This window comes from Macaca fascicularis, chromosome 7 (genome assembly GCF_037993035.2).
Source record: "Macaca fascicularis isolate 582-1 chromosome 7, T2T-MFA8v1.1".
Classification (NCBI taxonomy): domain Eukaryota; kingdom Metazoa; phylum Chordata; class Mammalia; order Primates; family Cercopithecidae; genus Macaca; species Macaca fascicularis.
In genome coordinates this window covers 90243613-90267878 of record NC_088381.1, presented here as the reverse complement: position 1 = coordinate 90267878, position 24266 = coordinate 90243613, and the positions used below count along the sequence as shown (strand labels likewise).

Here is a 24266-nt window from a genome sequence, read left to right as displayed (position 1 = left end):
CTTCAATCAATCTGAAACTTCACGGAATAGCATCCAGATCATCATGAGTGGCAGCTTCCTGCTCCCCCGAGTCAACTCATTTTAGAAGCTCAGTGACTCCTTGTTACTCACTTGAGTCCCATCCAGCCCCCAGAACCAAGCATCCCTCTGATTAAAGGACACCCACTCTGCTTTAAGCTTGGTAAAAAGTACCACTTGTCTTCTCTTTAGTCCTTTTCTTTGCAAATCCACTGTTTTCCATTGGCTTCACGAGCAATGTCTTAGCTTTTTTGATACTAAGAAGAAACACAAACTGGATAAAACAGTACTAAGAGCATGCTAACGGATGTTATTATACAATCCCTTTATTTCAGTCTCCTGAAACAGTCAGAAAAGAGCAGGCCCACTATATCCCTTTATGTGCTCCAAATGTTACGGTTTGAGAGAAGACAACACAAGGAAGAGGAAATGCATAGGAAATTGGACTCACTTGGGATGACTTGGAGCTTTGTTCCATTTCCAAAGGTAACTTTCTGGTAGCTTCCAGAATTCACACTGTAATGCCTGCCTTTACAAAATGACTTCCCTTCCCCTGCCCTTTTCATTTGGGTAGCATTTGAGCCACTATACTTCAGTAGAAGAGAGAGTGCTTTTTACCAATGCCTAGGGCTACAGATTACATGTAAATGGCTATTTCACTAAGAACCTACAAATTTTCATGTTAAAAGAATTCTATGATCTGACATAGTTTTTCTTTGTTCTATAAACAGTATTTTACATGTGGATAGCATTTAAGAATTTACAAAATACTTTCACATAGATTAGCTTATCTTTAAAGTAACATCTGAACCCCGTAAATATATATACCTATTACATACCCACAACATTAAAACAAAAAATCTGAGGTGATATTAAATGTTTTCATTTTATAGATAAAGAAACTATGGCCCAGGTTCACTAATGAAGTCAGGTTAGGAGAACTGGAAGTGCTCAGCCAGACTTTCTGCCTTTTTCTTTAGGATCAACTCTCTAGGCTGTTTCAGCCTGTGATGTTTGGTTCATCCACATGGCTATTTTTTTTCACAGCTAGCTCTTCTATCCTCCGCACCATTACTTTAACATTTCTTCCTTCATTGGAATCCACTTAACTCTGCAGAAACCATTAATTTCTTGACACTTGGGCCTTCCAAATACTGCAGTAAGTTTAGTGGGTCTCAGTAGCCACATTAAGCCTCCCACTTTAGTGACATATTACCTACTTACCAGGTTTTACTGATAATCTTGTCCCACTCCCAGAGATGAATGTGTTATAAATCACAGCACTGTGCTGCCTGACAAAAACGCCCGAGTTACCTTGATAATAGATTAATGTGATTAGCATGCAGCCATCCTCCCTCATGGGAGCTCTGGTTGGGATTCCCCCTTTTTGATACTGGAATAAAGACTAAGCCATGGAATTAAGCCTGAGAAAACCTCTTTTCAGGGTGCAATAGTGGTACAATAGATGTAGTCAAAAGCCTAAGAAGAGTCCAAGTGATATTCTCTAGACTACTCTGAAACTTATTTCTTTCAAGGAGATTTACATAATTTCCCCAAGTAATCTTGTTTTACTAGCCAAAGGATAGCAACTCTGACCCCCATTTTTACCTAGGAATCAACACCTGTACATAATCTCATTTTACCACTGTTTAGCAAACTACTCATATCCTTGTAGGTAATCTTTCTTTCTTCTATGAATTAAATTTTTTTTAATGAGCATGGAATAGGACAGGGGCTATGGTTGGAGCATTAGGGGTGTGAGACAACATCCAATTTTCCCATTTGTTTAAATGGCTTTCCTCATTAAATGTCAATATTCCTTAACTCAAAGAAAGAGGAGGCATTTGGTCACCTGTGCAACATATGACTACAGGATAAGTACAAACACTATGATCAATAATTATCAGGTACTTACTGGAACTCACTGATAAGGTGGTTCCCTTCCCAAAGATCAGTGCAGTTCCAGCCTGGTTGGCACAGTGAAATGAGGCCCTGCAAATACCTCATGTACCCGCTCACTCAAATCCACCTCGGACAAAACTATAAATGATGGAAATTTGTATTCTGTCCTTGCCCTTGGTGCAAAAATCTCAGTGGGTTTTAGTATTTGGGTATGAAATAGCAAAGCTCTGTAATTTCATGAAAAAGAGAGGCAGTTGGTGCTACGTCTTTTATTCACTCAGTAACTGTTCACTGAACACCTCCAAAGTGTAAAGACATTGTGCTGGCACTAGGGATATGGTGAAAGCCACTTAGACACTATCCCTGTCCTCATGGTGCCTATGGTCTAGAAGAAGGCAAACAATAAATACATAGATAGTATAATGTTAAGTGTTGATAGTGTGTGAATTAAAATCAGGCTAAATAACAGGGTAGAGAGCAGCCAGGCAGTGGCTGTGTTTGACGACTTGTTAGATTGTCTGGGTAAGAAAGGCCTCTCTGAGGTGATGTCTAAAGTGAAGTCTAGGCTTAGAGGAGTTAATCATCATCCCTTTTGAGATAAATGGAGGGGCTGAAAGAGCAGAGCCTGGCTCCGAGTCACACAGAGTGTCCACATGGACACTTAGATCATGCCTTCGCCCTGCTGAAGTGTTAGATATAAATCTAACCATGTAAATTCCTGGTTAGAAAAGGTAAAGACAGACAGATTTTCTTTCAGAGCGATTTTGGCATGTTATCTGGGCAACTGGAAGCTTTGGCCCTGGCCATGGAGAGCACTGAGGTTGCAAGGGGCTGCCAGCTGCAAGAGAAAGTGTTTGCATTTCAGAGCAGACTTCTCTGATGGAACTGATCACTGAGCTAAGGAGACGTCTTCCATACTGCTTCTCTGTTAAGCTGCCATTCTGCTTCCCTGTTAACAATGCCAACTCCCACCTGGCAGAAGTGAGGATGGAGAAGGCATGAAGAATGCTCTGCTCCCCATGAAATATGGATAAATTGAGAACTTTTGGCAGTCCACTTAGATTTCCAAAAAAGCGTATTACTTGTCTCAATAACTACTCAAATTCAGAATTCATTTGTAATGATACTTACTAAGATCCACCTTTAACATGGTCCCCCTTCCAAAGAGCAGCTTCTGGCCATCTGAAAACCCACAGTGATCTATTGTACCACAAAAACCAAAGGATGCTTCATTTCCAAGCATGGTACTTCTCCCAGGGTTCTTTCGCTTGGTTGAAACCTAATCTAACACTAAACACATATTTAGCTAAACTCAAGAAAAATGTTAAGCTCACACACTCTTTGGAATGGTAGGAAACTTCAGAAACCATTTACTATAAGCTCTCAACCTCACACATTTCTCTCCTGAGTGACCTCCGGTTTCTGAAGATCTCAGGGAAGGCCTTGCTCACCAATTCTCATGTTCTTTTATTTCTTATTATTAGAGAGGTCCACCTTATATCCAAACCCAACCCTTTCAAATGAAATTTTTCATAAAACCTAATTATTAAAAATCATGAATCATTTGACCACCCATCTTTTTCAAAGAGATTTCATATGTATTATATCATCATATTATCTCATCTGAATTTCACAGACTCCTTTGAAATAGTCAAGTTTGGAATAATAATCTCCACATTTTAGATTAACTGAGGCTGAAAGAGCTCAAGTCATCTTCTCATGGCTGCCTAGTGAGTGAGTGGCTGGCAGGGGTCCACACTGTTTTTTGGCTTCTAGTTGAATGCCTTAATGATTTATTTTGCACACGTTCATGTATTGATCATATTACCTTGCCTTTCAAGTATGCCTCCTTTCTTATTCCCTCCCTCAATGAAAGAGACAATATCATCAACAAAACAATACCCCCCTCCAAAAGAAAACCCTCTAAGCTCAATTCCTTTTCAGAGCAGTGACTTTTTAATCCTCACACACTTTCTGTGAACCAGAAGATAAGGGTTACCAATATTTCAGTTACATTAATTGGGAAAAATGAGGGCCAGAGGAAATAAATCAGAATAATGGTTATAGAGGCTGCAGCCTGGTACAGACAGCAATATTTTGAACATTAGAAATTGTAAGTCCTTGCTCCGCTATTGTGACCATGTTCAAATCAACTACTCTGAATAGAGAGAAACGCCATATCCATCTTCATCTGCCCCTTGGGAAAATCAGATAAGAAATGTGAAGAAATAAGGAAAGTACTTTTTACTATGTGTCTTCTCTTAAGAAAATAAACTCTAGAAAACACCAGATAACATTATCCTTTATCCATGCTGAATTTGTACATAAGTGCACAGGTATGCATAAGAGCAACATAAAACATTTTAGAGACAAGTTTGAGACATTAATTTGGGCCAACACGGCACATTGAATTTCAAACTGATGACAAGGCTCAATTGTGGGTCAAGCCCCAGTACTTACTTGGTTTAACTAGCACCCTGGTTCCTCCTCCAAAAGTTAGCTTGTTGCTTGCAACATTGATCACACAATGATTTGAGGCCCAGCAAAAACCACAGGGACCAAGAAAATAATACTCAGTCGGTGCTCAACAAAGGACATTTTCTATGGTATAGGAAAGTGGAGAGTTTGCAATGTGCAGGGTAATCCTGTCTCCTAGCACTGTATCCTCTTCATAGAGCTGGAATGCTTGCAAGTGGGCACATGTTTGGGTCTAACCCCTTCACATAGTTATTCACTGCTCTGCTCTGGCAATTTGGATTTTCTCTGTGAATAAGGATAATATTAATAGCTCTCAACCATAACCTCATTCAGGGGCCCATTTGGCCATTTTTGTCTCACAAAGGCAATTTTCTCTGAAAACAGAAAGCCCTAGAAGCTCCAGAGAATCTTCAGGGTAGGGCTATCCATACATTCAGAATGGAAATGCTGAGCACCATATACATGCATGCACTTGCTAACAGGGTTTCTGTATTTGATTGAGTGCTCAGGAAAGGCCCCAAAGAGAGGACAAATACTTTAGTCTTAGGTCCTACCAGGCCCTTCCAGCTGCCATACCCACTGGGTATTGTGGATCAACTTTATTTCTCAGTGAAAGTTTCAGACCCAGACTGCCTCCAGCTACTCTAGAGCCCATCCATTGGTGAGGCTAAGTGCTGAGGAAGCAGGGGAACAGGCTTCTTGGGGAAAGTTTACAGAGAACCACAGAGAGGTCATTCTCAATAAGAAGGAGTGCAGTGACAGATGGAGCCTCTGACAGGGAGATGGCCAAGAGTCACAGGACCCAAGGAAAACACACCTTAGAAAGATGTTCTCATTCGCTTGCCCATTCTGGGTGGAGGGCCATGTCCTTCCCCAGGTGTTGTGTGTGGACCAGAGCAGGTGCTTTGGGATGCTCACATGTTTTAGTGGGACCTCCCTTCTTTGCCTTTGGTGGGGACCATCAAGTCCTCTCTGATTCCTGGGTTCCTAAAAGGGACTTTCCTTCACCTTTGCTTCCCTCTGCTTCCTCATCCTAATCTACCTAGCGACTGGGGTCTTCCAGGAGGGGAAATACACATATCTCTTTAGTTTCAAGACTAAAGGAGTTAATTCATCTCCGCTTTTAATTTATCCACAGTAATATTTCCCTGGAATAGAAAGCAACTCACTCACCAGGCCAGACAGTCAACTGAGTTCCTCTTCCAAAGTATAGCTTCCCCAGGGTTGAGCCTCTGTCGGCACAGTGCTGGTCCCCTTTGCATGAACTCAGCCCTAATGTTTCCCATCCCTTCTCCCCCCAGCTTTGGAATACAGGGTTGAAAATTTGCCTCCATCCCCTTTAAGCATCTGTAAGTCTTTTTCTTGCACAGACAGCAGTCTAAGCTGGACAGTCAGTCCTCAGATGCTTTAACTCCAGGGACAAGTGATCTGTGGTAACAATAGCCTTTCTACCTTCAGAGTTCCCTCCCATCAGAAAGCAATTACACATCCTTTTGAGTGTGTTTAAATTGGAAGGACTTTTGCTCCCCTGGTCCTATTTTCCAGTACAAAAGGCTGCTCACTTACTTGGAGTGACATTATATTTGGATGACTTTCCAAAGCTGAACTTGTAAAATCTTTGATAGCCACATCTGTCCTCTGCAAAATCACCTCATTTCCTTCATTCAACCTCTGATCCTCCCTTAAGACATTCCCTTTATCTCTTCTTTCTTTTTTTCCTCCTTGATATCTCCTATTATTTTCTCATTTACTGTACTGGGAAATCATACCCCACTATCTTCAAGGTGTAAAAATCCCAAGTAGGCTTTAGCTTATGAATAATTTGCTGAACTATTTCTTTGGCTAACAAAATAGTAAAAATAGAAGAAACAAGTCTGAGCTCACCTATTAATCCTCCAGGCTTGAGTCATGGGATCTTAGCATTTAGAGTTGAAAGGGAGCCCAGAGGTGATTCAGTCTAATAGCTAATATGGCATAGAAGTGCCTTCTGCAACATCTCATGGTTAACCTTAGGGATCTGGCATGAAGATATCTAAGGAAGAAAAGTTCCATACTTCACAAAGCAGCCTTTCCACTGCAGGGCACTTCCACTTGTTCAACAATGTTGGAGAGGACATTGGAGCACATCTTTTACCTGCTGGTTTTGATTTGGCCTCCACATTCACCCTTTACCTGGTCTACATAGTAGTTCTTCAAATATTTGAAAGGAGCTAACTCTCTCACTTAGAGACCTGAGATAATTTCAGATAAGTAGCTCAGTTTTTATCTGACCACGAAGACTGTGCCACCAAAAAATGTACCATCTTAGGAGGAGATGTTCTGAGGTGACAGAGAAGGTGAGGGAGACATGTGAGGTAGAAAAATTATGGTTCTAACACAAACTGGGAAAGCTCTTGGAATTTAGTTCTTGACCGTTGCACTTCCTAGGTGAAATTGCTTAAAAACCTACCCACCATTTTGCTTAAAATTATTCTGGACTTTTCTTTCTTACTTACTTGCTCTTACAGTTACTGTGGTTCCGGCTCCAAAGCTGAGCTTGTAGTTGTTAGAGGCACAGTGCGAGGTCGCCCTACACAAACCTCACCAAGACCATGGTTAAGAGAGTGGGCTGGGGGACAGGCAGACCTGGCTCTTAATCTAGCTCTGCCCCTCATCTGCTGTAAGCTCTTGGCTATTTCAACCTCTTTGCTTTAGTTTTAACTTTCACACAGTTTCCTCATCTGTGAAAGTGGAGATAGGTAATATCTATCCCAGAGGGTTGTTAGGAGGGTCAAATGAGTCAAGGTATGAAAGGTGCTTTGCACATTGCGAGTATTGAAGAAATGTTAGTTATTAGGGTATTATCAAGGGGATCTAATTCTTTTCATCTTTAAATAATACATACAATTTTAATTGTCTCTGAAATTCTGGATATTCAGGGGTGCTGTAAATTATATCCAAATGCTCTTTTGTTAAGTGGCAACAGTTAAAATTCAGGCATTTTCCTTATATAGAATAGCACCTTGAGAACACGGTTGGCAGTTTCAGCATGTTTACTCGATCATAGGATTGTTTACTACATATCTGTTCAAATGACATATGAATATGTACTAATAAAATATTATGGGTGGGGACCCAAAATGCAAAATAAAAGAACTCAAATACAGACTGAAAACAAGAATTTAGCATAATGTGTTAGTAACTTTTTCTTCTAGGCAACTATAACTTACTTGGTTTTACATTGAGTTTGGTCCCAGATCCAAAGTAAAATTTGTTGAAGTTGTACACCATGTTTACTAGCATTACAAAAAATCCCCTGGCACTTCCTAAAAAGGAGACTTGTTATCCAGAGATGACTAACCAAATTAGACCAAGACTAACCCAACCCCACCAGTTCTTTGCTAATTCACTGGAAAATTTGAGAACCAAAGTGAGGAATGAGCAGGGAAGGCACATTCATTTTCAGAGACAGGCAAGATAAGGGCAACTGGTTTTCTTCAGTGGTTTTATTGATTTCTTTTCTTTAGTTTTCTGCTTGGGTTCATTCTTGTGTCCTCTGTGCTCAATGCACACAATATTGGAAACAAGGACACTGCAAGTAAATGTTCTTTACCTTTCTCTTTTTTTAATTATAAATGAAAATTACCCGCAGGTGGACTTAACTAAGGGGAAAATTCATATTCTGCCTTTAGCTCCAGGGTGATCTGGAAGCTTCTCTTTGAGACTCTGTATCTGAATCTGGGTTGCACTTGACAACTAGACCTGAGCTTTTCTTAAGGACACCCTGAGCAACGCCAGCTGGCCAGTGCTCTGTATGTATGACCTAATAAGATCAATATAGTCTTTCTGTCACAGTACCTAAGTTATACAACCACGTAGATTTTAGCACCCACGTTGACACTCTCCTCCCAGACCCCACAGTTAAACTGTCCATTGCGGCTTTTGTTTTTTTCTTCCTGCTTGCATATTCCCTTCAGAAAAAAAGAAGCAAAGAAAAAGAGAAAAAAAGAGGCTGCAGTGTTGGTTGTCATTTGCAAGTGTAAATGAAACATTATTTATGGGCAAAATATTTTGCTGACAATTTCAAGAGAAAAGAAACCTTAGTGCCAACAGTTAGACGCCCACACAGTGTGGAGTTAAACAGATCTCAACAAATGAACACAGTTATGAGAAACAACATAGAAGTGACTTCAGTCTAAGCCAAGTAATTACAACTCTCATGCAGTTTTGGAGGGCAAGGGGCTTACTTGTTCTCACTTGTAGAAATGATAAACAATGTGTTACAGCAGTGCTTTGCTGGAAGGGCACCAGAGAGCTACAGAACTAGAGCCTCATTTAAATATCTTAAATATAGGCACTTCTATGTTTAAAGACTTATTTAGAAATAGCTACTAGAATAGACTAGAAATGTAAGTGGCCAACTAGATTTGGTGTGAGATAGTTTTTGTAGCATATAGTCTGGTTCTAGCGCAAATATTATCAGAAACAGAGGTTCACCTTATGGAATCTGTTCTCATTATTCAGCAATCCTTCTAAGTTAAAATGAAATTTTTTCTATTCATTTTCATCAACTCCTATTATTAAAAGCTGTAGCAAAAAGGCTTCTCTTTCTCTTCTTGGTCTCTGATAAATAATTCTTTGCTCACATTACCCTTTCTAGTATGCATTGTTGCTGTCTCTCCCCATCTTCAACCTCAGGCCCATTAAGTTACATGTACAGAATACATTTATAGATTAGTAAATCAGTGCAAATAGTATTTAATTGTGGCAGCCTACCAGGTACAACGGTCAATTGTGTCCCAGATCCAAAGGTCAGTTGCCAGCCAGAATCAGAAGAAACACTATGATTTGCTCAACAACAAAAACCAGATCAAACAGGCCAGGTTGGCAGAGCACTGAATAAATAGTTGGCAGTGGTTCCTTTATGAATTAGGCCTGCGTCACTGTCACTTTAGGTTTGGTCTGGAGTAGACAAATTGACTGTCTACAAATCCTAAACGAACCCTCCTTTGTCTTTACAATCCCATTTTGTTTTAGGGGATCTTTGCTTTCCACTTTCCACTACAAAGTTCTAAACATCAACTGTGTATTTTCCATGTATGTATAGAGCAAATACTCTGCGATTTTAGGTGTCAAAACAGCACTTGAATCTTTTCATCCACAGAGACTCACTAAGTCCAGAATAGAGAATATGCCTCCTCTGTTGTGGGCATTGCTGGGTTACATCATCAGAGAACTGTCTAAATTCTTGAATCCTCCCAAGACTGAGTCTATAGAATCTAAGTGAGGTAGGTACAGAGCTGGCATTGTCCAGTTAACTTGGCCACTCATTTTACATTAATAAAATAACTTCATAATAATCAATTATCAGAGAAATTCCTAGTTTTCTACTTCAATTTTGGGACATTTCCCTTCCCCTGACTAAAGTGGTATGTGTGTTAGTTATCTGCTAAAGGACTTTAAAACTGCAGCAAAAATTAGTTTTAGTATTTCCTAAGGAAGTAATGATGGTATAAGAGAGTCATGCCCAAGAGAAATCAGGGTATGCATTGTCATATCTGGGAAGAAACATGGAATCCACCTCCAGAATGTAAGTTGCATGAGGGCAAGATCACACTGAGTTTGTTTCCTGTTGGATCCCTGGTTTTGGCACCGAGCCTGGCAGAGTGCAAGTACATGAAAATATTTGTCAGATGAATCTTGCGGACTCCTCAAACTTCAAGTTTGAGCAAACTGACAGGGTTGGCAAATTAGAAACCTAAAATCTAGTTCTAGCTCAGCCATAGACTGGTTATGGGGCCGGGATCAGTCTCTTCAATGAGCCTCAGTTTTCTCACCCATGGAGAAAGTCAGAAAGGAAGGTTGTCAAGGCTCTCTCTGCTCCGTGAGGCTATGCTGTATGAATTTTTGGCCAAAAGTCTCAGAAACAGGAAGTCTCCCTCAGTAGTCATGAGTTAACTTTTTTTAAAAAAGTGGTTTTTCAGACTTTGAGAGGCTAATCACATTACTTTTGGTTAATGATCATTATTTACAAGATTCTTCCCTTCTATAAATTGACAATCTTAGCCAAATAGAATAGTGTCTTAGAGGGTTTGTTAAGGAATTAGAAATCTTGTCACCAATTACTACATAAATCCAGGGATATGATCACAGCCAATACCCCGAGTATCCAGTCATACATTTTAGTCCCAACACATATATTCAAGAGCAATTCCCAGAGACACACTTACATAGCCCATTTTGCACCGAGATGCTAGATCCTAGCCAGGGCAACGTTTGGCTTCCTATTTGATGCTCACCCCCTCTCTAAACATTCTTCACATAGTGTATAATTGGGTCTAAATCAGCCCTTAATCCACAGACACTGCTTAATCCAGGGATACAATTTTATACTTACTGGGCTTCACAGATAACTCGGTTCCCTGTCCGAAGATAAGCTTTCCTGCCTGGTTATAATTCACACTGTGTTACATATCCTGTCAAAAACACATCCAATCTGCCTGAACACATTTCTAATCCTCCACCCCCAAATCCACGGCAGATTGCTCCCACACCACAGCATGAATCATGGCTATACTGCTTATTGTAACTTTTTTCCTTAAAAGGGGAATAAGGGTATTCACACCGGAGACTGATAGAGAATAATGAGAATTCCTATTTATCCAAAAAACGTTTCTATTTAACACCAATCTGATCTCTCATTTTTGCTTAATGGCTTTGGGTACTGCTGTTCAGGGAAATGGCTTCCTTTCAGATGTGTTTCTCACAGCCTCAGCCCTGCATGCCAAATATTAAGGGCAGGTGAGGCTCCAGGGAATGGGGCTTACCTGGTATGACCACAACCTGGGTCCCCGCTCCAAACTGCAATTTCCCCCAGCTGTCAGTTGTCACACTGTGACAAACACCTCTACAAAATGGCTTCCCCAGAAAAGACAGCTGCTAAATGAAGACAAACTGCTCATGGGGAGACAATCTTGCTACAAAATGAGGCAACTGCATGATATGAGATATAAGCTTTACCCCCTTTCTCTTCTAATTTCTCTTCTTTCAAGACACTAAGGATGGTGTGTGCCAAGAGCTGCACCTCTTGGGCGGCAGGGGCAGAAAGCCAGACCGCTGGGGTCAGTGAAGCCTGGGCGTCCGCTTTAGACGCTGCAGGAATAGAAAGAAACCCACCAGCCGAGGAGTTTACCCAAGGTCAGACCCAGTCCTCAGCTCTACTCAAATGACAGCTGATCACAACAGTTGCTCTGTCATTTAAATAACTTGATGTTTTGAATTCACGAGCCTACTAGAAAAACTACTTCAGGATGCTTGGGTTCTGTTCCTGTTGGAACAGGGTTAATCACTGGCCTCTACTTGCCTGAGTTTGTTTGTTTATTTGTTTGTTTTGAGATGAAGTTTCACTTTTGTTGCCCAGGCTGGAGTGCAATGGCGTGATCTTTGCTCACTGCAACACCCACCTCCCGGGTTCAAGCGATTCTCCTGCCTTAGCCTCCTGAGGAGCTGGGATTACAGGTGTCTGCCACCACGCCCAGCTACTTTTTTGTATTTTTAGTAGAGATGGGCTTTCACCATGTTGGCCAGGCAGGTCTTGAACTCCTGACCTTCAGGTGATCCACCTGCCTCAGCCTCCCAGAGTGCTGGGATTACAGGCATGAGCCACCGTGCCCGGCCCTGAGTTTTGAAATCTATCAAATGGGGATGACTACGCTGGAGTCCCCTTCTGAGGAAGACCTTGTCATCAGATGGTTCTTATTCAAGTCTGACAGTAGATGGGTAGATGGGCCCCAAGGCTGGGCTTATTGGTGGGGTCCTGGTGGGTTTCTTCCCCCCCACAACCTCTTAAAGCTCCTTCAAGGATGAAGAAGGTGATGAGGTACTAGCCTTGGTCTGCTCAACACCTTTAATGTCCATCTGACCCAAGAAGGCACCTGTGGAAAAGAGGGCAGGTTTTCCTCTTGGAGATAATAATATTCAGCACACAATGTAAATTATATGTCACTTACTTGGCTTGACAAGCAGCCTTGTCCCCTTCCCAAAGATAAAGGAGAAGCTTTGTCCTTCTGCACAGTGATTATCTCAGCATCAAAATCCTACCAGCTCAGCTTTCCCCAACACAAAGCCTCCCCAAGAAGGGACCCTCCAATGGAGTGCATTTCCTCCAGTGACCATCACACGACCTTGTGATTTCCTTCCTGAAAAAGTGAACCCTTCCTCTTTGTATTTTCCTTATGGTTCTGTTTCTCACTCCTTTTTTTACCTCCTTCTCCATCACCACTGCTGAGGTCACAGTGGTCCCCCGGCCTCAAGCCCCTGCAGCTTCTCCCCACATTGAGCACTGGACTCATTTTCTATCTCCACTTAACTGTACTTACAAGGCAGCACGGACAATCTGGTTCCGGGACCGAAGATAAAATTCTGACCATAGTTATCCCCACAGTGTTTCTGGGCTCAGCAAAAACCCCCTAAAGCTTCCTCCCTCCAGCCTGGGGATCTCAACACCATAAACAACACAGCACTCAGAACCTGTGTTTTTGGCTTTAAAGTGAAAAGGCCAGCTCATTTGTCTGTCAGGCCATGAGAACAAAGGGAGTTTGGGAACCACCAAGCCGGCAAAGGTTCCAAACTTAACCCAGCAACCCCCTGTGTCCTGAAGGATGCAGCTCTGCATTAATGAGCCTGAGTCTTTTTCAGGGAGAGAGGCTCCGGGGACTGGAAAGAGGCTTAAAGAGGTTCTCTCATTTCTCCTCCTGCCTCGAGGCAGGGCTGCACTCCAATCACCCCTGCTAGCAGGGTGTCTATCTCCTTTCAAAAACCCTCTAGAGAAAGTGCCCTGGCAACTACTCCTGACAGCTAATTTTCACTGTTCAAAAACCTATTAGAAAGGTTTTACCACTAACCTAACTCCCTTCTTGCAGTATTAGCCATGTCCTGTGGTCTGAATCCTGGTGGAGGTGGAGAGCCGAGCTCCTCCATCTTCTGTTTAATGCTTCCTTTCCCAAATTCAGATGTGTGACTTAACTCCCACCTTGCCCTCAACCTCTTTTCTTTGAAATAAACTGCCTCATTTTGTCTCTGCAGACTTTACTGATCCTCTACCTCCAGGTTGGAGAGTTTCATTTAGTGGCTATTTTCAGGAGCCATATTTCTCATGAGCTTCACTACCCCGAAGAGTAGAAGGACAACCTTGGGATAGATCGCCTTTCCCATGAAGTTTCCATCTTCCTTCTGTCATTGCCCCTCCACACAGGGAGCCTGTCTTTTGGGAAGGGGCTCGGGACACCTTAAAGGAAATCATGCTGGGGGCATTTTGGTGATGGGGCAGTACAAGGTTTCAGTTCTGCAACCCTTGCCCTGCCCTCCTGTGAACCGCATCCTTGCTCCAAGCGTGTGTGTGGAGCCTCGAGAGTCCCAGCCATGCAGCTCTCTACAGAAACCTCTCCCCTGCCTCTGACACTTGGATGATTTTGTATTTAAATTAGTCAGGATTCTTTCTATTTCCACTTTCAAATCCCAGGTGAAGAATTTCATAGAATAGGCTGACATTTCCCCCTCCCCCCCATTCCAGCTCTGCTCCTGATGCATAACGGAGCCTTGACAGAAGAGCCCGAGGGGCGAAACAAAGGCTCTGCAGTGGGTTAGAGATGATGTTTATCATTATTATTAATAGCGAGGGTTTAATGAGCTTTTTCTATGTTCTGAGCACTATGCTAAATACTTTAGCTGTATTATTTCATCTTTACAATGACTCAACGAGGTAGGAATATTTTTATCTTCATTTTGTGGATGGGGAAACTGAGGCTCAGAGAGATTAAGTAACTTGCTCAAGGTCACACAGCTAGGTAAGTAGTGGAGCAAGGACTTGAATTCAGGTTTTTCTGTTTCCAAAGCTCATACTATCCTGCTTAATCCATTATTACTTAAGCTCAAAATGTCCAGAGGGGACCCAAGACACGTCAGAGGTGCTGCAGAGGTGGGCTCAGTGCTAAGCCTCATAGTCTGTGGCATTTACTTTACTTGATTCTCAATCCAGATGTACAGAGTTCTAGTGATTCTTTTCAAGTAGATATTTAAATTGCAGCAGGGAGATCAAACTTAGATACGAGAAGTACTTTCTGGCAATAAAGGTTGCCAAATTTTGGAATTAATTACAGAGAGACATTTCCCATCCTAGACCATCCGATATAGTGCGAGCACATCCTATATGGCCAGAGATCCTGCTGGGAAGCCTGGTCAGGGGTGGTGGAGAACCTTCCTGACAGCTTCACTGGCTCATTATTATTTGTTTCTCTATTTCTTTCAAAATGTTGTATATGCTCCTGAGAAGCCCTTACCATGAGCTAGAGCAAGAGTCTGCATGTGGGCGTGCGTGTGTGCACACTTGCATGCATACATGCACTCACATCTCATTTTAAAGCAGGGAAGAGAATCAACTGTTTGGCCCGGGGAAAGAACATTAATAAAGAGCCCAACCAGATGCACAGGATTAAAGTCTTTTTCAAACTAATGATTTGATTGATTGCCCCTGAAGGCCTAGGCAAAGAAGAACACAACTTACTTGGCTTCACAATGAGCGTAGTCCCATCCCCAAAGGTTAATTTGCCTGCATTGGTGTTACACAGTGTTTAGTGCTATTGCAATAACCTTGACTCAGGCCTCTAGAAAGACAGGTGGAGGTGGAGGAGGAAAGCAGGAAAACAAAACCTGAGATGACTGCCCATGGCCAAAACAACCTCCTTGTAATTAGGTTAGAACGTGGGAGGAATACTAATAACTAGCAACTCCCCAGCCCAATTCTATTTGCCGTAATTTTCCTTGAAGGAATGGGCCTTGGCAGGAGCACCTCTTGGGAAATTCACTGGAAGTGACTACTGCTCTGTCTCCTGGGATCCTGCCTTGTTTGTATTCCTGCAGGCTCTTTGGCTATTTTCATCCAATTCCTGCCTTTTGCCTGCTACTTTCCTTGGACCTTTCTTTTCGCGGCGGTTCACATATTTTCACAGGGAGAGACTACATGGATATTAAATGTCCAAATACAATGCTCCAGGGACTATATGCATTAATAACCTTGTTTTCCAACTGATATCACTAACCACCCAACACAAACCAAGCAAAGAAAACACCACCTGTGTTTTGACAGCTTCCGCATGATGGAAGACAGGCTTCTTGGGAAGAATAATTAGCCAGAAAGAAGAACTTACTTGGTATGACCGAGAGTTTGGTCCCCTTCCCGAAAGTGAGTTGGTAACTCCCAGCCCCAGAGTATGCACAGAGTTTCCTTTCTTTGCAAAAACCCCAGAGATGCTGAGAAAATCAGACCACTCACAGCATAGGAGCAGCTCTGACAAAAGTTCAGACTGTAACAACAACCAGACAACAGGCAAGAGAGAAGCGCATTACAGAGGCGGGCTATGGAACGGACCATTCCTCGGAGTCCTCCAGAGTCCTGGCTGGACTTTCAGAGGTCATTGAATCCATCCTCCTGTCCTCAGTCAATGTGTTGTCTGACCAAAGACCTGTCTAGTTATTAAGAGCTCCTAGTTTTTATAAAGCTTTCCATTGCTAACAGCCCTTACATCCAAGCAACTGTTCCTTATATCTAATTGAAATCCTGCAAACCGCAGTCTGAGCCCTTTCCCTCTCAAGCTTCCCTGGTTGAAGATGGGATTTCACATAAACATATTCCACAGGGAAACTCATCACAACACACCAAGCTGGTCTCAGTGGTCACTTTTGGGGAGGAGGAAACTGATACTGAAGGAAGGGGCCAAGGTGAATGCTGGCTTTATCTGTAATTTTTTTTTTTTTTTTTTTTTGAGACAGAATCTCACTCTGTCACCCAGACTGGAGTGCAATCCACAATCTCAGCTCACTGCAACCTGTGCCCCCCGGGTTCAAGTGATTCTCCTGCCTCAGCCTCCTGAGTAGCTGGGATTACAGGTGCCCGTTACCACCTGGCTACTTTCTGTACTTTTAGTAGAGACGGGGTTTCACCAAGTTGGCCGGGCTGGTCTCGAACTCCTGACCTCAGGTGATCTGCCCACTTCGGCCTCCCACAGTGCTGGGATTAGAGGTGTGAGCCACCACACCCGGCCTTTATCTGTAATTTGAATGGTTTACAATGAGAAATTTTAAGGTATTATTTGGGCAAATCAAAATTAATAATAACATTAAATAGAAACCTGCAATGTATTTAAAAATGGCTTTTGGATCTCAGACAAGCCTTTCTGTGCTTCTCCCAGGCTAAAGAGTCTGGTTCTCTGCCCAGGGTTTTGGACTCCTGGGATCAGAGGAGGGAACTGGGTCAGGATGTATGCTCAGAACAAGCTGGAGGCAACAAGGCCAGGGTGCAGTGCAGGGCCCAGTTCTGTGTGTGCTCATGACTGTCCAGTTGACTTTTGAATTATAACAGAGTAACCTGTTCATCTTCCTACTCAACGCTAATGGCCCAGCTCCTTCCAAACCTTTCTTGGGGACAAAAGCATTCTAGGTACACTGAAAAATAATTCAAGGGAAGAAGCCATTGCCAATCAAAATCGGGATGGCTGGAAACACTTACTTGGAATCACAGAAAGTCTTGTGCCCTTTCCAAAGACAAGAGCTCTGTTTCCTGAATTCCCACAGTGATTTCCTCCATAACAAAAACCCTGAATGCCTGGCCTTGGTGGTTTTCCCGGAAGTTTCCTCTTGTTGGTCCTCTTCCCTGTTAGAATCATCTGGAAATCTCCCCACTTAACCATAGTTTTTGTTTTGTTTTTCCTTAGCATATATTTGCCCACTTCTCCCCGAATCTCTATGAAGTATGGCATAATCAAAATGTTTCTGCTTTGCCTGTCTACCCTGCTGATGAGCTTCCATACATGGAGTTGTAGCCCGGAGATGCATTTCTGAACTTCTAGCTTATTGTTAGCCTGTGAAAGATATTCCAAAGGAAATCCCTGTTTCTGACATCATGATGTACTCTTTGCCGCACTAGAAATAAAAAGGAGTGGTCACTTATCCTAAATAAAGAAAAAGATTTGGAAAATGGCACAGAGTGAGAAGGCTCAATGCAAGATGTTGCTCTTGGCTGGCATACTATCTTTGTTGTCTTTAACATGAAAGTAGCTCTTTGGAAAGTCATCTCTCACTTATCCCTGGAACAAGGGAAATGAGAGATCATGGGGTATCAAAGCCAGGAATCTCAGCAGAGGCCAATTAAAGAAAAATGTATCTTTTATGGAGGGTGGAAGGAGAGGGGTCATAGGTATGTTGGAGTCATTTCCAAAATCAATTTAGTTGGAGCCAAAAATCACACTGGGCTTAACAATGTGTCCAAACAAAGGTTACTGGGGACAAGCCTGGGGAAAGACTGGAAAATAAGTTCTGGACAAAGTGTCATGATTCTTTTACTCTTCTTAATAAACAATGAAAAAGATAATTTATATTTGGGTAGCAGAAGACTGGTAGCAACTTTTCCAGTCCCGGAGGGGAGAATTTGGTATTTGGCTCAGCTGTGGAAAGGCTGAGGACTGGGCCTCTGCAAGAGAACAGCCCAGGACCTAGAGGTCACCCACAAGTCTTAGAAACTTTCCCACTCAACACTCACAACAGTTTAAACTCAGTGGGAGTCAATATCAGAAAATCACATAAATGGCACTTACTGGGGAGAATATGAAGTCGTGTCCCTTTTCCAAAGATGATTTTGTCATCTCTGTTCACACTGTGATTGGGGCCATAACAAAAACTCCTAGTGACTTTTTTTTGGGGAAAGCTACATGTTTTTTGATGGATATTTCACCTTCATGGGACTTAACAGATTCCTATATTGTTCCTTCTCCTGTAATAAACAGGCCTCATTATCGGCTCAACCATCTTTCTTTGTGTCTTCTAGTTGTTCTGCTTGAATTTTATGCTGCTTATTGCAAATGTGCGGGAGGAAATTGAATGACCTCATTTGACACTGACAGTGAATTATAAAAGCAACAATTCAACAAACTCCTTTCCAATATCAAACATAATTCTGTTACTGTAGGCAAAAAATACCTGGCAGACAGCCACTGAGCTAGGAATCCACTTTTCAGAGCCCAAACAAAAATGGGGCAGGAATGGGTCACTTAGGGCACATATCTGGATTTCCACCTGAGAAGGAACTGCATTACAGAGCCCTCCCTTCACCCTGGCTCTACGCCTTAAGTTCTAGAATTTGCCATGTCACCAAATTCTGAGGATCCCTTGCCTTATGTTTGCTGTACTCACTATAGCCCTGCCCTAGCTGGAGGTCATGAGCTTCATTCATTTTAGCCCAGAGGGATCCCCATCTTTTAGGAAATGTTCTCCTTCCACAGTCCATGGATGTGGTCTCTCACCACCAAGAGATGGAAGCCTTATGCCATTGCCATCAACCCTGGCTGGATCCTTGTTTGACACTTAAAGAACCAAGTCCCATTTTCTCTTCCTCATGGTCTACCTGACCCCAAAGATGGTCTTTATCATAGTCTTTAAAAAAAAAATTAACATGGGATGGATATGCTCACTACATCTAAAACAAACCTGTAGAGTCATCTATCTCATTTCCTTGTCTTCCAGCATTTCCCAAGGCAGAACCATTTAAAACTAGGCTATCCTATTTTAAAGCTCCTTGGGTTAGTCATTCCATAATCTTAATTATAACCTGCTGTAGGGTTTAATAATAGTCAATGTGGTGACACCAGCCTCTTAATATTATTTTTTGGTTGGACATTTGGATGGGTCCTGTTGTCTCCAAAATGGCAATGTGGAGAAACGGACACCCCAGGAGCACACTCGGGCATGCCAGGCTCCTGAATGCCTATTTCCCTCCTTTTTAAGGAGGTAGATTTAAAAAGTTCTATTCCCCATGGAGCAATTGATCATTAAACAAAAATCGTGCTATCATACCTGCCATTTTATTTCACTCTGAATTTCCTTTTAGGTATCTATAAAGCCACCTGAGATTGTCAATTCATTTCTGAATCGTTTTCTTCTTCCACTGCATTTGAATAGTCAGGCTGTGTTTTTAGTGAAATTTGACATTATGGGACTAAATGTGGACATTTGTCAAAATGCGACAATGTTTGGGTTTCTTATTAGATCTTTTTGAAATGAATATATATGCAGGCACAAGAGACAAAGAAGGTAACTTATAAATATTAGTAGCATTTAAAATGAGATAGAGTCTCATTTTTAATAGAATGGAAAACAAGTTCTGTGGCTAAAATCAGAGTATACACACAAATCATTGCAGAACCCAGTTTAACAGACACCGCGGCTGTAAATAGCTCATAGCCCCATATCTCTCTAGAAGAAAGACGGCTAAGCCACCATGTTAAAGGGGATTTGGGATGGTCTCATTTTGCCTTTATTTATCATTATTGCTCTAGTCTCAATAATTACGAATGTTTCATGTATTTGCAAAAGTCATTTTTCAAGAAGGACACTTGTTTACATATTAAATTAAATCTCCACTAACTTCACAGGATTTATTTGTTTGGTCAAATATCAATAAAACATGGCCACTTACTGGGCTTCACCACCAGCTGAGTTCCATCTCCAAAGATGACTCTGGCATTGTTATTTCCACAGCGCTTCCTGCCTTTACTGAAACCCCTGGGAAAACCCTTCCAAACGCACAGCATTGTGGTGAGGGGGCAGTTAGACTCTCCTTGTTTTTTTTTTTGTTTTTTTTTTTTGCTTTTGCTGTGTTTCTGGAAATTGGCCTTTTATGATAGGAAGAAAAATTGGTTCTACAACATAAAGCAAACCATTTCTCTTTTAAAAATACCAAACTTATGAGTTTTTAAAATTCTTTTGCATTTCTAGGCATAAAACTGCCAAAGCTGAATCTAGTTTGTTAACAACTCTTGCTGTCATATGTGTGAGCTCAGCCCTAGACACACAAATTTGAAGGGATAATACATTCCTACACCCACAGGGATATTTTCCAGCTACAGAGCCATCCCAGCTCACCTCCAGACTCAGTGATCAAGTTATTTCAAAGCCTTCTCAATGAGTAATAGTGCTTATTTGATAGCCTAAAAAACGTTTCATGAGGGAAGAATGGCAAAAGTTAAACAGTCCTATTTTTTTTCTCCCCAAAGAAGTTCCACCATGGACCCATATGCTGTTTCAGCCAGGAAGGGGTAGAGAGTCTAGGCATGAAATAAATGGGAGAAGAGAACATTTTCTATTATAAAAAAGATTGCATCCTAAAGGCAGAGATAAAGACACAGAACATTTCCTTTATCACGAAGTTGAGCATTGGCTGAGTTTTAGTGTACACGGAGTATCTGGAGAAAAGAGAGAGGGGTGAGCATCGCAGACAGCGATACCACGTCACTGACTTTCTTGGTTAAAAGTAAGGCTTACGTAATAGAAATTTAAGCTTGGAGAGAGAAGAAGTCCCCAACATGACAGTAACTGGCTGATTCTTTACATTTCAAGAGGAAGCGTTCAAAACTGATCTCATTTCTCTCCTTTCATCCTGGGAGCAGTGGGTGTCCAAAGTAAACATAAAGAACTTATTCTAGAGAAAACAAAAGAGAAGCAAACGTAGGAAATAGAGTGACAGATACGTGGATCACAGTTCTAATACTGAGCTAAGTTACCCTTAGCCTTCTCTTTCCCCTACCCAACCCCTAGACGTTAGACTTGCCTGACTTCTCAGCACTCTTCCCAAGGATGGCTCTGGAGTCTCTTTTGGAAGAAAAACAAAACATGGCCTATAGAAGAAGGCGTTTGGACCAGCAGACACAAAATTGTATAAATAGGTTAGCAGAGGCTGTATTTGCCCAGGTAAAGGTATGTTCAAGTTCAATGAATGACTGGGAAATTGGGTTCACAGAAGCATAAAACCTGCAGCATTTAGTAGAGAACAATTCGATTTTCTCAACTAAATTTTCCCACAGTAGTCTTTTTCTCCCCTGAGGTTTATCATAAAATTAGCATGTTTCCCCTTCCCTGACTGTGGTGTGCCATTCAGGAGAAAGGGAAATTTTGACAGCCTGCTATATCACAGCAGATAAGAGATGACAGCAGTGAACAAAGTCAACCTTCAGACCTTCTTTCCACCAAAGGGTGGCTGTCGCTTCCCACTTGCAGTGGACACAGAATCCACCTGACACACGCCACTACTTACTTGGCTGAACAGCAAGCAGAGTGCCAGTTCCAAAGATGAGCTTGTTTCCACTACCGCCATAATTCACACAGTCCTTCAGAGCCTTACACTAACCCTCAAGGAGGGGCACAGCAGGATGGGGTGAGGACAGCTTTGCGTCTTTCCAGACTTAGAACATCTCAGTCCCAGTGCAGCAAAAGCTGACTTGCAGGCATTGCTGCAGCCTTCATATTCCCCTGACATGCCCTGACACTGTCATTTAAGTTACATCCCAAAGCCCAGAACCCTGAGTGACTCCAGCAGTGACCAAGAGCTTTGCAGGCATCTGCTCTCCACGTGGGACAGCAGCCTGAGGCAAGGATGTCAGGAGAGCTGCAGACTTGCTATTTTTCACCTTTGAAAATTTCACCATCTTTGGCTATGACCCTTTCCTTTTTCTCTGAATTTGGTCTTCCAATGGAATGAAGCTGGTTCTGTCCTTGGGAAAGAGTTTTAACCATATCAGAGGGAATTAGATATTCCCTAACAACCCAGCTCTGCTCTCTTAGAGGGCTACTTAAGCATTATTCATCCCAGAAGCTACTATCCCAAACAAAAGAGTTGGTGGCTGACATTGCTTCTCACTGGGAGTGGAGACCCCATTTGGGTCGAGTGCATTGTCTTCAGCAGGCTGAATTGTTCTTAAAAATATAATCTGCATGCTATATTTTGTGTATTATTCAAATAGCATCTCCTTTCCCTTACAGTCACATCTCTGAGACTTACCTGGCTTTATAATTAGCTTGGTCCCAGCGCCCCAGATTAACTGATAGTTGCTATCCACACAGACACAAAAACCTTAACAAAAACCTTCACTGTCCTTCCGGGGATCCTATTAGAGATAAAGCCCAGATAAAAAGTCTAGAGCAAAGCACATAAAACAAGGAAACGACGGAGGAATATTGGCTATTGAAGATTATTTGCTCATTTAATTACATTTGATTCCCTTGCCCATTATAGATTCCAGACACAGATGATGAAATCGAATGACCAAACATCCAAAGTCAATCTAGGTCTCTCTGCATACAAGGGAAGCATAATTCAGAAACAGTTTTCAAATTGGAGAAGTTGAACTTGCTTCACCTTCCCTGATATTTTAAATAAAAATGCAAAAGAGGGAAACAGATCATTTGTTTAGAGTCATAATGCATCTGACGCTCTAGTGCCTTCTTTTCACTGCTGCTAAGATTTTAGTCAGCACCATGGTGTTCACATATAAGTTAAATTGTTCACGAATAGATTAATTGGTTTAAAGAGGGTTCTGCAGCTATAGGTGTTAAAGGCCCCTACAGAGCTCAGAGTTGGGAAGGGTGACCTGCAGTGCTGTGAGAACGTGCCTGTTTATAGAAAACACCTTTTCAGGCTGGGTGCTGTGGCTCACGCCTGTAATCTTTGGGAGGCCGAGGTGGGCAGATCACCTGAGGTCAGGAGTTCAAGACCTGCCTGGTCAACATGGTGAAAACCCGTCTCTACTAAAAATACAAAAATTAACCAGGCGTGGTGGCGGGTGTCTGGAATCCCAGCTACTTGGGAGACTGAGACAGGAGAATCGCTCGAATCCGGGAGATGGAGATTGCAGTGAGCCGAGATCGCGCCACTGCACTCCAGCCTGGGCAACAGAGAGAGAAACTTCGTTCAAAAAAAAAAAAAAAAAAAAAAAAAAAAGAAGAAGAAGAAAAGAAAAACAGAAAAACAAAACACCTTTTCAAAATGGCTCCTTGGTTTCTAGTACTTACTTGGAAAGACTTGTAATCTGGTCCCAGTCCCAAAGATGAGCTTGTTGGCGTTATAAGACACAGTGATACTGAGATCTACAAAAACCTCCTAAGCCCCTCTGCTCTTCCCTGTCACTGGCACCAAATGACTATCAATAGCAAAGAAGATTTGGGGATACATTTAAAACACCAAAGCAATCAAACAGTCAGGTTTAGTTTCAGTCAAGTTGCATCTTCTGAAAATGCCTATGGCCTGTGCTTATTATGTTTTCAATGCATTAAGTGATAGCTTAAGACAGTTCACTGTAAGAAGATAGGGAATCTCAAGCTCTAATCCCAGGTATGATTTCTTTTGGTTTGACTTAAATTATTTAACTTGTCTATGTGTCAGCTTTTCTGTCTGTGACATATGTTTGATGATGTATGACCCTGTTTACCTTATTAGAGAACGTTGTGAAGATAAAAGGGCCGAGGACGGTGCAGTGGGTTGCAGCATTGAAATGCATTGTGAATAATGTGGGGAAAATATGATGGTTCAAGTCAGGATATTATTAACATGAATAGCAGGGACTATGCTAGCTGAAGTTTATTGTCGAAATAATAACCACAAAGCTTTCTTAGTAAAAACTGAAGGAGAATATATCTGTCTTGTGTGTTTTTCCACAAGAAAGTTAGTGGAAATAACCACTTAATCTGCCAGAAGAGACAGGCATGGAAAAGGTCAGCTGGATTCTGAAGTCTGACTGCCAGGGGAGGAGAAGAAATGATTGTCCTCCCACAGCAGTGAGTGAGCATAGATTAGGTTCCCACGACATGCTAATGCCCTTGGCTGTTGGCAGCATTAAGTGGAACCAATCAAAGTTATTTTAAAAAATGAATTTGACCATCTTAGTGGTAAAACTGGCTGTGTAGGTAGACCCAGAGACTGTTTCTCATCAGTGACTGCAAAATGTGTGTGTGTGTGTGTGTGTGTGAAGAACTGTTCTATATGATTTACAGACATAACAGCCCACAGAAAT

General features: G+C 42.0%; 1 protein-coding gene across 31 annotated transcripts in view; it reads right to left on the bottom strand.

The window, feature by feature from the left end:
- The window catches only part of LOC101925857 (T cell receptor alpha chain constant), a 487011-nt gene that overhangs the window by 19643 nt on the left and 443102 nt on the right, over positions 1-24266 (bottom strand). Inside the window, exons 1-2 of one of the 31 annotated variants that reach the window (XM_073996944.1) lie at positions 12756-12894; positions 11205-12311 (exon numbers count right to left, since the gene is read on the bottom strand). The exons of 18 other annotated variants lie outside the window; for them this stretch is intronic. Coding sequence is in view for 5 of the 13 variants with exons in the window: in XM_015453544.3 (XP_015309030.3) it covers positions 16940-17189 (250 nt within the window). In the remaining 8 variants the exon portion in view is untranslated. Of the gene's footprint in view, positions 1-469; positions 1899-3051; positions 3423-7607; positions 9275-10774; positions 10876-11204; positions 12312-12386; positions 12475-12755; positions 12895-14938; positions 15033-15581; positions 15727-16939; positions 17264-19900; positions 21729-24266 lie in introns of those variants that run through there. 12 more of the 31 variants (XM_073996943.1, XM_015453546.3, XM_015453544.3 and 9 more) reach the window with 12 other exon arrangements.